The 15,511-nt window shown below is 43.8% G+C and overlaps 1 protein-coding gene across 1 annotated transcript in view; it reads right to left on the bottom strand.

Moving 5' to 3' along the window:
• The window catches only part of LOC122778390 (bifunctional heparan sulfate N-deacetylase/N-sulfotransferase 1-like), a 36,359-nt gene that overhangs the window by 5,894 nt on the left and 14,954 nt on the right, over positions 1–15,511 (bottom strand). Inside the window, exons 2-5 of the mRNA XM_044040241.1 lie at positions 2,968–3,990; positions 1,464–1,946; positions 630–717; positions 214–368 (exon numbers count right to left, since the gene is read on the bottom strand). Of these exons, the coding sequence (XP_043896176.1) occupies positions 214–368; positions 630–717; positions 1,464–1,946; positions 2,968–3,513 (1,272 nt within the window). The 5' untranslated portion in view covers positions 3,514–3,990. The remainder of the gene's footprint in view (positions 1–213; positions 369–629; positions 718–1,463; positions 1,947–2,967; positions 3,991–15,511) is intronic.

Raw genomic sequence — 15,511 nt, 5'->3', positions numbered from 1 at the left:
GACCGTCAGTGAGCACTTCTCAAAAACCATTTAAAAACATAAAACAAGTGCATTCAAGGCATCGTTTCGTCTGTAAGTAATGTGACTCGTTGACTGAGACTGACACTCTGAACAAGAACAATGGGACAGAAAAGGAAAAACTCCAATCACAGTGCTCAGCTAAAGCTGTGACCTGACCCTTCGACCGACCCTTCACTCCCCCCCGTGACTCACCATGGCAAATTTCTTGTTGAGCAACATCTGCTCGGCCAGCACGGACTGGTTGTGGAATAGATGTGGCTGCATGTGGCTCCACATGTGAGGAAACCACCAAAACTCCTTCACGTAGGAAAGCAGCAGGTCGTCTCCCAGGTCTTCCTCGTCAGAGCCTAGATATGATAAAGAAAAAAAAAGAGTGGGTGGTAAATGAAAGGAAACGTTTTAAAATGTAAATAGTGTCAGTGATCAGAACGGGAGGTAATTTAAGAGTGAGCAATGTAGGAGGGAAAGTCAGGACATTAACAAAGAGAACGGGAGATGAAGGATGAGACCAAGCCAAACTTTACAATGTGAGAAGTGCTATCTCTTTCAGTTTAGTGCTGATTCTTATCTCAGCTTGAGTCAACAGCAGTTAAGGCGCTGCATCTTACCAGCGTGAAAGAATTTCCCTGAGAAGCCGAGATTGAAGGTGAAATTGGGCACATGGTTGCGTAGCTCCCTCTGTGTCTCCAGCAGAGCCTGAAACAGTGGGAAGAAACAGGAGTGGGTGAGTGTATAATGTGTTGCACACATGGCACACACACACACGAATGAGGAATCGCGAGCACACGCGCACATGCGTGCCCACATACATATTTCATTCTGCAAGTTGCTTTCGGTAAACATCCAACATCCACTCCCAGTTGCCTCACTCCTCTCCTTCATTCTGTTTGATATGTTGCTCTCTTCTGATTTGGGTGTTTGTTTCATTTGATCCCCACACTGGATGATACTCCCCAACATCCTCGCTCACTGGCGGAGATTTCTCCCGTCTTGTCAGGGTGTGATTTGTTCCTAAAGTCTCGCTGCTGTGCTGAGAGTAAGACGGCCTTGATGCTCCTTCCATAACTTTAACGTACACCTTCTGCAGCCATATGTGATGAGGGTCTGTTCTGCTTTTCAACCCGTCTTTGCATGTGTTTGAGCCCCTGAAATATTCATTGCTCTGCAGCTTCTGTGACAGCGCGAGCAGTGGGGCCTGTCAGCTTTGAGCGGCCTACTGGGACGAAGGCATTCAAAACGAGAAGAGCGAGAAGAAGGGCTTTCTTTATGACTGGCAGAGACAGCTCATGCAATGTGTGCAGCGGGTTTTTTTCCATTTCAGCTAAGGGCTGTTGAAAACAGTGGTTGATGAATACATAAGTGGAGTAAGTTTTGATTCTGATAACTTTCTTACCCCTGAGAAAAAAAAACAACAAACAAATACAGCTGTCTCACAAACTCACCTTGACATCCGGCACCTTCATGCGCGTGCCCTCTTTGCCCACAAAGATGTCGTCTATGTCCACCAGCATGTAGCGCTCCAGAGACAGCGACAGCCTCTTCCCTGTCAGAAAGGCCACGGCATCCACAAACACCAGCTTGTGCAGCCAGAAGACCAAGTTGTTGCCGAACAGGACCCTCTGGATGCCATCATGGAGCCCCAGGTCCTGCACCACAGAGGGGAGCAGAGCAGCGTTCTGTCCCATCGATGCAATGTTCTCAGCCGATTGGGTCTTGGCCAGCAACACGGGTTCGTACGTGGAGTGGTTTGATTGGAAAACGGTCCAGTCCTCCCCGGGGAGGGGACCTGGCAGAGGCTGGCCAGATCGAGTGATGAAGAGCAAGGGGGACTTGGGGTTGACCATGCAGTCCTTCAGACCCAAATTAGAGTGGAGGAAGAGTGGGAAGCCTTTGAGCTGTGCGCTGAGCAGACTGTTTTCATTGGCCTGATCAACAGAGAGACAGAAACGAGAGAGGAAGAGAGAAATCACACAGATTCATCATACATCAGAGTGATGAAGACAGAAACATATTGGTATAATTTGCCAATTTCTCCCATCGTGTGTGAAATGAGGAATGTCAGGCCTACTCAGATATGAAGGCACATGGCAGCTTCTCTACCTGCGATGCTCAATCTGTTACACTCCAAGATCCAGGACTGCAGCGGGAATGATTAACCTCTTACCTTTATGTCCTTCAAGATTCACGTTCTACTTGCTCTTTTACTAGTTATTTGTTACTTAAACTGGGTGTTGGAGAAAATATCACAATCCTGTACAGTGATAGTTATTTTATATTACAGAGATAAACGTGGTGGACAAAATAATAGAAATGCCTGTCATTATAATGTATAATGTCCACAGATTGGATACTTTTTTTTACCTTTTTGTTCAGATAGCAAATCACTGTTGCATCTCCAGGTTATTGTGATGCACACCCTCGCTCTACTTCCTCCTCTCTCAATGGAGGGTAAATCCCACCGGGCTTTCCTGACCTTCACCTACACAGACTAACATCTCTGCTTCTTTATCCCTTTCTAGATTCATGCCATGGCTCAGAGATGGTGATTAAAAACATAAAACCTGAAAACTGGCCATTGGGCAAACAGTCTCAGCTAAAGAGAGAGAAAAGGAGAGGGGGAGAGAGGGAGAGAGGGAGAGAGAGAGAGAAAGAGAGAGGTCTAAATATCCAGAGCAAATAAAACAAAAGAGTGAGAACAAGGACAGAGAAACAAGAGACGAGGCAAGAATTGTGTAGAAGGACAGATTGAAGAGTACAAAGAAACAAGTACGATGGAACATAAGACATGACTAAATGATATTGAACCAGGCAGGTCTTTCCAACCCTGTGAATCCCATCTCCTTAGAGACTGTGTTGCCAGATGGACAGGGCAGAAGGTGTGAGAGAGAGAGGGGAGGGAAAGAGAGGAGCAGAGAGAAGGCAGGGGGTGTGTGCTGTTGTCCTAACCTTGAAGAAGCCAATGATGCCAACTCCGTATTCCACACAGTATTTGTCCAGCAGCTCTCGGTTCCAAGCATCCAAGTTAACGTACTTGAGAATGTTCTCATAAATCACAAGTGTGAAACGCCCGCGCTCTTTGTCCGTCAATGTGGGCATGTCACCTTTGCCGGGAGAGATCTCAGTCCGGTACCTGAACCGGCCGGACTCCAAAATGGCCACAATCTCCTGACCCAGTTGAGAATACTGGCTTTCCACAAACACCAGAACCACAGGATCTGTCCTGGCCGCTCCGGGGTCCACCCCGGGGCCTCCCGAGACACCTCGCAGAGGTAGCAATCGGGACGGCGTAACCTTCGGGTCATCGGTGTCAGCGGACGCGCCCTCGGCTCCTGACACGCCCCCTCCCGACGGTTCCAGCTCCCGTTTGACGCCATAGAGGAAGTAGGCAGAGATGAAGACGCTGACGGTGCAAAAGAGGAAGAGGAGGAGGAGGGAGGTCTGCAGGGGGAGGAGACGGACCAGCCGACGGAGGCGTGTCACGCATCCCAGCATCGTCTCACAACACACCACTCCACCCCACCAGCCCAGCAACACGACTTGGGGGCAGTCTCTTTTTGTACGGGGGTGTGAAGCGGCAAGCAGGGATTATTCACAACAAAGTCAGTCTTCTTACAGAGCTTAATACAAGTGGCATCAAGGTAGCAGCTGCAGCAGCTACTGGAGAAAGAAATGCGACAGTCTCACGTTGGCTCTCCCTCATATTGCAGCGCTGCTTATGTCACCATGGCAGAGAAATACGGGGCCTTGGACTGCTGGTGCACACGTACGCCTCAGAGGGAGGGCTGACAGGCCGGGTCACTGGTGCAGAAAGATGATGGAAGACTCCATCACCTGTCCATCATGTGAACCTGCCAGCCATGTACCGACTAAATTTTGCTTCACTCTTGACTGGAGAATGATCTCGGGAGGAAAGAGAGGTCATGCAGGTCATCTCAGCAGCACCATTTCCTCAGGATCAAATCTCCTGACCTAAAAGAAAGAAGCAAGACAGAGGGAAATGATGTTGAAATCTGAAAGCACAGCATAAACTTCAACAGAATGAATGACATATGGCATTATTTTGTTTTGGTTTTGCAATGTGTGTGTGTGTGTGTGTGTGTGTGTGTGGGGAGAGAATGTGTGTGCACTGCCAGAGCCTATACTCCAAAAGTTCACTCCAAAGTAGTCCTTGCATTCACCTACACAAAGTAAGAGCTGCCAATATCCCTCCCCACACGCAAACACCTAATCCCTGTACACACACACACACACACACACACACACACACACACACGCCCACATGCACACACACAAGCAAAAAATATCACCAACTTATGCAGCCTCCACACAATCAATAAGCAGATTGTGAGTGACACAAGGCCAAAAACCAAACCAATTCCCAGTCCAGTGGTGAAGCCATCACCTGCGAATACACACATCTTCTATTATCCTAAAGTCCTAACAGTATCTGGAGCAAAATGGAAGGTCGGGGAAGGGAGGAAACCAAGCTGATGGAAGGGAATTGATCCAAGAGCAGAGGAGTGAATCACAGTGACAGATAAACCTGGCACCAATGGAGTTCTTTACTCTGTGAGAAAACCCCTTATCACACTCAATATACTGTACGCTCGCAGACGCTCTGCAGACCCGTCATAATTTACCAGCCCTTTAGTCAGTCTTCGTCAAGCCAAGTGTGAAAAGTACAAGATGCAGCAGGAGAACGGTGTGAGCTAGTCACTTACAAAAACATCATTTCTCCATTTAGAGACACAGCATCGCTACCTTTGCATGGAAATGCTCCATTGATTAAACTGGGGAGCTATCACGGTGCACAGCACAGCACAGCACACACACACACCACATGCTTTTATACAACCCCTGATACCACATTAGAGCAGAGTCGCAACCCTCTCAACCCCAAAGACATTACACAGTGACCACTAAACCCATAAAGACTCATCGGGCACAAATCAGACATAAACTGGACTTGATGATGCCATCAAAAGGTTTATGAGCAACAAAATGAACCGAGGTTTAACTGAAGGCGAGTAACATTAAAAATACAGTTATGGGCCACTGCTATCTATCTGACAGCATTAAAATCAATAACATGCTTTGTATTATAAAGGATAATCAGTTGATTGTTGAAATTGTCATCTCAATTGTCATTACAAATCAGTGTTGATTTGTAATGACACCAAACTGAAGCTTGCAAATCAAAATCACAATGCAAGGCAAAATGACTCAGCCCTAATTCATACACACACACACACACACACACAAAGTTAAGTCGAGTGAAAGAACATTTCACTTTCTCTGAGCCGTGTCCAAGTTTGCTCACAGTGAGGCGGTCTAATTTAAAGAGAGGACGTGAAACAACAACACAGTGGGCGTCGAGAAAATGTATCGCAGTGGAGCAGGCGAAAAACCCACAGCACTGGTCACTTGAAGATCCCCTGGTGCCTTGTTTGTTCATTTCCGAGGGAGCCACGGTTCGTGTCATGGCATATCAACATATGATTAGCCATAGGAAGTGGTTACTGCTCCAAACAGTGAAGGAGAAAAGATGACAGGGGACACCATTTTTAACACGACAGGCCCAATTTCTTTCAGGTCTCTTGGGCAAACAGTGCACGTTGCCTCTTAAAAATAAACAAAAATAACTTGCATTGATGAAGTTCTTCTTCACTAAAATGTAGTTGGGAGGGATGCAGCAATAAATTAAGATTAATATTTAATGTTTTTTATGATCACACAGCCCTGTGACTAATGATTCTGCTCATTATTCATCTGCTGGCTATGTTATTGAATAATCAAGTTGATTATTCTATAAATTACAGAAAAAAAACTGTTTTTTTTACAGCACAAGCTGACATGTTTTCACTCTGTCAAAACAGCAAGTTATATTTTAGGATTATAAAAAGAGGAAAAAAGAAGCATCTAGTGATTAAATCTAAGAATCTCAGGCCAGTGGGTGTTTGGAAGTGTTCATTGATAAGTAGCAAACAATTCCAAATCATTTGTGTCTCATTACCATAATGGGTGTTCAGTTTAGCATTTATTTAATACTTCAATTTTTTGGCAAGGCGATTACAAATTTTTCTGTGGGGTGATAAAGTCAGAAGAAATATTTTTAATTGCAATGTGATATTTTTACGATAATGGAAGGAGGACCCTGAATGGAGCACGACATACTCACAACTAGCCACATGCTGAACAGAAACCGCCTTAGATTAACGAGCTAAAAGGGGGCGGGGTTTCACTCCCCAGCGGAGCAGAGGTGGACACACTTCATTCAAAAAAATCTATTCCCCACTAGTGCCTGTATACTGTGCACAAGAGGAATAGCCCAATTCAATGGCATAGCACGGCCCAGTACGGTTCCATGCACTTGACTGTGAATGGAAACATACTGAGTGTTTACACAGCTTAGTTGGGAACAGATTAAATGGTGACACAAAGAAAACAGAGCAGGGACACAGAAGGGCTCCGTTCTTGTGCAATTTGAAGCAGCGATGCCTGCTTCCCAATGTTGACCCTCAGTCTGTGACAGAGAGCTTCTGCGGCTGAAGTAAAGAAGAGTGGATGATGGTCAGAAGAGCTGATGGTGAACGCTTAGGGAGATCGGGCTTGCTAAATACAGACTCCAATACATTACACTATAATGGAGACAAGGACACGGCACTGAATAGAGGAACAGCTAATGGATCTCAAATGTCCATGCATTTGTCTCACCCAGAGTCTTCTCCTATGTGCCATGTATACCTTATACAATCTGGGCTCTCAAGACACAGCCACGACCCGTTCCCTCCACCCACATTCCTCCAAAATAATAGATGTAAAAACGCAGAGGAGGAAGAAAGGGGAACATGAATATTTCATGTTCAGTAGAAACCGATGCAGGATATTTCCAGCAGACGTATCCGTAAGGGAAAAAAGCAGCTAAAAGGTGGGCTAAGACTGAGAAGCGTGTTTCACTCTGCCAAACAGAATCAGTGTCTAAACACGTGCAGAAAGGAGAGACAGACAGAGACGAATATGCATCTCATAGGCAACTTCTCTTTCCCAGTGATGGAAAGAGCTCAAAGAAATATTAAAAATATTAAGTGGAAAGGGAGAAAAATAGGACGGACAAGGGTATCAACAACACAAACCAAATTGGTGGGACGAATGGGTGAAAAATTCCGTCCCAAGGGTGCTCATCAATCTTGAGGCTTTGAAAGCATGAATTAAAAATGTTTACCTCCTTATTTTATAGCAGCTGAAGGATGGCCTCGGAATGAAGCGGCGGCATAAACAATAGCAGGTTGACGGCCGAGAGGACAGACTAATGCTTTTCCTCAGGGTGGGTGGTCACTCAAACCTGCTCGCTCTACATTGTGGGAAGCCAGCCAGAACCATAGTGCTAGATTAATGACGAGGAGCAGGAGGACAGCGCCTGGTGCTCAGCTGTAACAACGCTCCGGATAAACAACGTTAAGTTTGGCCATATGTAGCCTCACATGTCCCCCCACCAGTTGCACTTCTGCTAAAGTGTGAATAAGACCAAGTATCCTCGGGCTATGTGACGAGAGGCCAGTGCATTAACACCATCAACCGGTGTCTGTCCAACTGTAGGTGACCCTTTGGACAAATAAACTTGTACAGGAGAGCGAGACCTCGCAGGACCTGGCTCTTCCCCCGAGTCCCCCCACCCCCCCGCGCTGCCCCTTTACCCAATGCATCCCCTCGCCACTGACGGACAGAAATAAACGACGACCCTTTGTGTGTTCAATCACCACAGGTCTTGGCAACTGCATGTTCTCCATGGAAACACCAGAGTTGCGTTGTAATCAGAGGCATGAAAACTGTGCAGAAGGAAATAGAAAAGAGAACGATAATTCCATAGTACGCCGTTGTTGTGACTTCAGTGTGTGTATAGATGTGCATGTGCAACAGCGGCATGATCACAGTGGACACAGACCCCAGAGGCTCATTAGAAGATTTACAGGCCAAATGATCACACTACAAAAAAAAGTGCACACATTTTGTTTGTATTTATCCCTGAAGGAATGTTTCTGAGCTTTGGAGCAAACACAAAAGGTCTTACCAACACCAAAACAGGTTTGGGTTGTCTGAATTCTTTCCGTGGGGTATGGGCGAAGGTTAAATGGGTAAGAATGACGCCAGTGCAGTTCCCTAATCTGTAATCCGGTTAATCTCGACACTGCAAACCAGTACCAAATGTGCTTATGCCAGCTTTGTTACTGTTAGAGATGCCTTGAAGGGATTAAGAGACAAGACAATAGTGAGAGGGAGGACGAGGACTGTTTTGAGAGTGGTGTCAAATGCTTCAAATCTTCACTCCTACTCATAAAAAACATGAAAAACACACACAACCAACCCGGGGTGAACTTGGGGTTTGAGGCTATCAGCAGCAACATGGCCACTGTCTTCTCCCCCATAAGCAGCAAGCAGCGAAAACAAACATTTGCATTAAGGCCTCCGTCCTCTCTGTTGTGAGAGATTAAACTTCATAAAGCGAATTTTTAAAACAACAAACTGGCACATGAGAGGAGAAGAAGCAAACATGAGAGGAGAAGAAGCAAACATTTGTTCCTCTCATGGTTACACTTGGCCTTTTGCTTAAACCAGCATTGGCATTCACCAATACAGAATCAATCAATCTGAAATTCAAATTCCCTTTCATGCTTCCATTTTGGTTGCTGCGATTAAAGGCTCAGGCCGTGAAATAGTGGGGTACGTGCCGGCATATCCTCACTCCAGCCGCTGCCTCCCACCCTTCAGTAAATCTGAATGCACAAGCAGGCGGCTTCATTTGAGCTGCAAACATTTACACCGCGTCTCTCTCTCTCTCGCTCGCAGTTTCATCAATTCATTTCATGCCACAGCATGAAGGACAGAGGACTCAGGAGGGAAAGATAGTTTCGCAATCTAATTCTCAAGAAAGTGACTTTCATATCATTTCCTCGACCAACCAGGTGCTTGAATTATCACATCATCTTTCAGTACCTCGATTTACAGTCCCCGAGACTGAGGCAATTTCGCGAAAGAAAAATGCCTTTCCTAAATTTGCCCATGCCTCTCCAATTACATCTCAAGGCCCTGCTTGAAGACCGTGATCCCAGTGCTGTCATAATTGAAGTGATTGCCATGTTATTTGTTGAGACACTAATGGGACAAAGAGGTAGACTCATCTTTAAATCCAGACAAGGGACAGCAATATTTTCCTTTACAGCAATTATCAGTTGAAAGGAAGACAGCAAAAGTGTGTTCAATGACGTATACACTTGAACTGGGACACGGCTTTGCCGCTGCACTACCGTATCATCTCTGGCAGACAGAACAAGAGCCAACCTTCAGACTTCCATTAGAGGGATCGCATCAAATCACATCTACACACATCATCCACGTGGATAAGACGAGAAGGCCCAGGCGTAATGGCACAATCACACATTCATATTATGTGGGGATGATTAGGACCACGATGAATAAGAACGGAAAGCACAGAATAAAATATAGATGGCACTCTCCGAGTCTTTTTCATCTTAGATAGACTCCCAAACCCTCCTCTTCAGATCTTGGCTCTCAGGGAGAAGCTATAGGGACAGGGGGATCTAAGCATGAGGTGGTGTAAAATGGATTACCTCACAGTGGGGAAAAGCAGTGCGGATGAGCTGCAGGAGCCATGGGAAAAACGTGGATGAGGTGGGGAGAAGACTAGGCAAGGAAAGATGTGGAATGTGGAATGGAGACTTTCCTCAGCTGCATTACCCCCTGGGCTGTGAGGAAGAGTGGCAAGAATGGAACCTTCGTCAATAGCCTCAGCCACCTCCAAGCCGCACATTAAATGCACACGTTGCACACATTAACACACACAAAAACTCCCGCTGAAAACCACCAACGGCCTTGCTTGCTACCGCTGTATCTCTATTTATAGACACACCGGTGCCCCATATAGAAGCATGGGACACTGAATTGTTCAATAAAGACAACACAACAACATCTTAAAAAGATCCATTTAAAAACTACGACTATGTACTGAAAGGCCATTAAGATGTGAAGGGAAGTAAAGGAACGATTATCATTATTCGCAGATGGCAGATCCCAAGAGCCAGCGTGTCATGTCTGAATTAGCTGCAATGTAATTCACGTGATCACATGCAGGACCGAGTAAATCACACACAGATGGATGGAATCTTCTGATCAGGCTAATGACAAAGGAAAATAATTGACCCCATTTAAAAAGCCTCTCCATGGTTTCATCTGAGTGACAACAAAGGCTATTAGCCAGCAGCCAGAGGCAAGGAGGTCCTCTCGTGTGTGTGTGTGTGTGCGTGCCACTGAATAAAATAATTATTTTCCTCATTCGACTTTTCTGATGGTTTGACATCATGCATATGGATGTCCTGCAGCGTTGAAATTACACCAGTGACGTGTTTATGTGAGGAAATTACACGAAGAACCCGAAGCAATGAATTACCCCCTACCGTCCTTCTAAAAAAAAAAAGAAATAGAAATACTTTTACGAGAAATAACTCTGTTGGGTTTCTGAAGGGAGAAATAGGCTTGTAGTGTCTCGGACAGCCAACGCAAGGCACTGGGAGGTGGTGGCAGAGGGAGGAAAGGGGCTGGTCATTTATCACTTTTGTCAGTCCTGCTGGAAGAGGGAGGTGGGGTGGAGGGGCTTTCATATAAATTGAGTGTAGGTGGAATCAATGTGGCGTTGTTGGTGAGAGCAGGGAGGGGTGAGGGAGCCAGATCAATGCTGCTGGGAGTGACTGTTTGCTCCCATTGTTTATCTACCGTCATCTCAGGACGCTGCTGAAGGACAAGGAAGCACGGCAGGCAGCACAATATCTCCGTTGGGACATAGGATTCGTAATGGGCCTCCCCTTATAGAGACAACAGACATCACTCATGAGGTGAAAGCCAAACTACTCATGAATAAGCCACGTCTCTATTAACCATTTTCACTGGTCAAAAGAAAACTGTTTAAACTGGGGTTTTTTTCACATGAGGGGAATATGTTGAATCGGCATTCACTCCCAGGTCAAATGATTCAAAGTGGGTGGGTTTTTATGGGCTTCAGCTCCAATCTGCATGAGTCAGAACATACGAGTCGGGTGCACATGCCAATTTCTGCTTTGTCTGCTCTATTTTTGCCAGCAATGCGCCATTTTTGGTGCAATGCTTTTCATCTTTTTGTTGCAATCTTGACTTGATAACTTGGGATATCACTCATTGTTACTTCCTCGTATCATCAAAATTAATTATTGACCATAGGGCTGCGATCAAACTCAAAATCAATCATCAACTATGTTGACAATCAATTAATCGGTTTTAGAGTTTTTTTAATCATTAAATCATCGGTTTTTTTTTCAGCTTCTTAAATGTGAATATCTTCTGGTTTCGTTGCTAAACTGATCATCAAAATTCAGCATTTAGTGATATTTTATGGACCAACCAAACACTTGATTAATGGAGAAAAAAAGCAGATTACATCAATTATGAAAAGAGTCATTAGTTGCAGCTCTAACTGATAACCACCATAACATTATCATTGGCGACTATGAAGTTTTCCTTCTCCAACTTCACAATTCACGCACGAGTGGCACAAGGCTGAGGAAAATAATCAACTGACTGACTATATACTGTGAATTTAAATTGCGCTTAATTTAAGTTCAACAGAGGCGTACGTCTCTGTGTGTGAATGATTATAGAGATTTGAGGGCTTCTATGATGGAAGTAAGAGATAACGGTATTTGTCAGGGTGGTTTCATGCTACAGGGTCTGCCGATCGAATCAACTGCCTTATTCAGCAGAGAAAACCAATCCACACAAGCTCTGACTACAGCCCAACAGTTTTATTAAGACTTTTACACCTGCAGCGGAAGCGCAATAACAGATTTGCTGACCTGACGTGAACCCGAGATGCTATCAAACCACAACAATGCTTGCGATATGACCGCAGATGGATTAAAGAATATGGTCAGTTTAATAATAAAACCACAAGGCATGCTGTAACATGGGCTACAGCATATACAAACTATTTATATATTATATATATATATATATATATATATATACACACTGTATATATATATACACACACACACACATATATATATACACATACATATATACATACATACACATACATACATACATATATACATACATACACATACATACATACATATATACATACATACACATACATACATATATACATACATACATACATACGTGCGCAGTAATCGGAATAAGTACAATTCCTGCTCATGAAATGATAATGAGCTAGATTCAAGAGGCCACCCAGTGAATTCACGGGTATAATCATTCCTAGAGGAGCCATGCCTCTCCTCTTTATCGCACTTCTTCCACTTACACCTCCTCCTCCATCTTCCCTTCTTTCATGTCCAGATAAGAAACGGCCCGCACTGATCTGACTGCGATTCACGCAGCACAAATGTGTCCCCATGGGAAAATCACCTTGTGGAAGAATAGCTGACAAAAGAGATGAGATTCTGTTTTGCTGCCCATATTTTTTGCCTGCGAGATCAAACAAGACAGGTTTTCTTTTTTCTTTTTTCTTTTTTCCACCTGCATCAAAGCACTTCCATAATCATCAGCTCGCCTTCAAAACAAATTCAAGAACAACAGATCAATGGACAGAAGTGGGAATTTGTTTAGAAGGCTGTGTAGATAACGTTTTACATACACAAACTGAGCACACGTGACACATCCTGCCAAAATGTAGCTCAACGAGTGAAAACTATAGACAGGGAAAATACCCAGCCTCATGATTGTCTTATTGCAATAAGAATAATTACACTCCCAGTAGCAGCCCCAGTTATGAATCCTATTATAAAGCCTCCAGGTTTTTTCTTTTACCTAAGGCTCAACTTCAGCTTTTCTATGCTGTCTTCTATATTCTGCTTCCAGCCTTGGTTTTAAAAGCACAGCCAGAGTCGGTCTGTGCTGTATTCCCCAGTTTTCCAACCTGATGGTATTCACCCCCTGTGGATTGTTTCTTTTTCTGCTTTATAACATTAGTTCAACTGAAAATAATAATGCTACGGCTTGCTGGGGCCTGGTGCCAATAGCGATAATGGAGAGTGAAAATTTGTCACTGCGTTATCCGAGTATATAATGTACAGTATATTAAGTTTACCGGTGGCATAATAAAGTGAGTAGACAGCAAATGTGTGTCGCTGAAATGTGAAAACCAATATTGAGTACACAACTGATATTTGAGCTTGAGTGCATACTACAAAAACTGTGCAACATTTCTATATTTGTCGAGCAATATTTAGATTTTTCTTCTTTTTTTTTACCCGACATTTAACACACTTCTTTATTTACTGGAGCACTTTCATGGACTTTGCTGTCAGGCAATTATGTTGCCTCTTTATTGTACTCTGAAGTGTTGTTTTTTTAGTTTCTTTCAGCAACGTCAAATAAAGCTCTGTTATAGTTCTACCTTTTTATGTTGTTTGGGAAATTCATTTAACTTCCAGATAGCCATCGATAAATAAACACGTCTGGGGAACACTGGTCTGCTCTCTCGTTAAAGCTCCTCCCTCAAAACGAAAAGAACACACACTGCTTGAGGCAGAGTGGAGGAGAGAGCGCCCCAGGGACAAGTTCATGTCTGAATCACCTGTAAAAAAACATGAACTGAGCATGACGCAGGTCATTTAAGTGACAGGTATATTCAGTAGTTAGCTTGAGGCAACAAACTACTAACTGCTGAAGAGGACTAAGAGCTGAATGACTAAGAACCTTCACAAAGAACCTTTTAAAATCCATTCACTCTAAATGAAATGGCTGGTCATGTTTATCACAGTATTTTGACAGCTACAGACACCAATGTTCTTTACTTTATACACTGATGCTATTAGGGGGTGAAGAGGATCTCAACAAATAAAATGTGGTTTTGATACAACATATGAACTAAAACACTAAATTGTTCCTTATAGTACGTGACGGTCTGTCCCAGAGTATAAACCTCAAACCTCACCAGAGCATGTACTAAAAAAAAGTACCAGGTGCCAGGTACTGTCCCTAATGGAAAGGCAAAGGAAACGAGTAGAGTCGAGCCAGGCCGGGCGAGAACTGTCGCCGCGCAAGAGCCTTTTACAGCGCAGTGGTCGAAGAGAACACCTCTGTTAAATAAACTGACTTAACATCTCCGCTAATGTGTGTCTGAAAGCATGTGAAAGCATTTGCTCTCAGACAAGGAATAACAAAGGGGGGATGGTGAAATAAGTTTTCTGTCAAACCGCAGTTTGACAGAAAACTGTAAATCAGGAGAACTTCTGTATCAGTCATTGTTGGGCTTAAATGCTGGAGAGGAATGTCCTAAATCAACAATGAGCTGAAAGATTTTCAACCTTCAGTTAATGAAAGCGTGAACTTATATATTTATAAACATTGTCAGGCTCTTCCTGGTATATAATGACAAATCTAGCTAAAAAAAATAATAAAGAAGCAGCAGCAGGGGAAGAAGCGGAGAGTTTAGAGACAGTTCCCCTCATCATAATTACTACAGGCCAAAACTACAGTAAAAGCAGTTTGACTTCTCAATTTAGAACTTTGTTCAGTGGTTGCATTTACTTCAGAGTACAACTTATATATATATATATATATATATATATATATATATATATATATATATAATATGAAGTTTAACTCTTTCCAAGGAGCATTGTGTTTTAAATGGTGCAGTTACTGTTATTCATGTTTCAAAAGCTTAGAGGAATAATGACAATTGTGTTGAAAAGATTATAATACTAGATCGATTATAGAGAATTGTGACCATGGGGAATTAATGAAAAAAACTCTACGTGTTCACCAGATAAAGAGTCTTTAACTGATTTTAATTACACCCTTTGTGATACTAAAAAATGAAGACAAAGGAAGGTGACACTTTTTTTTATTACTGTACCTGCCAGGTCTCCCATCTACTCTCTTTTTAGACCCCATTATGTCTCCAAATATAAACACATCCCTGCCACAGCTCACTGTTATTGCCTTCACAGCTTTAGTCCTCACTCTTGATGCTCCAACTTTTCCTGGCCATGCTGCTTCCTCCTCCTCTGCTATCACCCTGGACCAGAGGGTAAGGCATGTGTAAGTGTCATGAAGCCGACAGGTCTATCTGGCTTCTGTCTACTGTGCTGGCTCTTCCCATTTCCTCTCTTCACTGCTGTGCATCGTACCGTGACACCACACACACACATATATCAGGGGGCAGTTGAAGACTGTGGACAGTGTCAAACCTCTGTTTGGCTGCATATATGTCACTCTGACGCATCATGTGCACACAAGCAAACACACACATTGACTTTTCCGTGTCATGTGTTGCTGTGTACATGCATCTCTGTAATGAGTTATGACATCCATGTAAAATCTAAAATGTGTTTCCTGCCACTAGTCCGTAGGCCAGCAGCTGCCAAAGTCGATGTGGTTCAGGCACACGCCGTCACCGTAAACCCTATGTAAC

The sequence above is a fragment of the Solea senegalensis genome, linkage group LG12, assembly GCF_019176455.1.
Source record: "Solea senegalensis isolate Sse05_10M linkage group LG12, IFAPA_SoseM_1, whole genome shotgun sequence".
In the NCBI taxonomy this organism is placed as follows: domain Eukaryota; kingdom Metazoa; phylum Chordata; class Actinopteri; order Pleuronectiformes; family Soleidae; genus Solea; species Solea senegalensis.
This window is presented reverse-complemented; position numbering and strand designations above follow the sequence as displayed.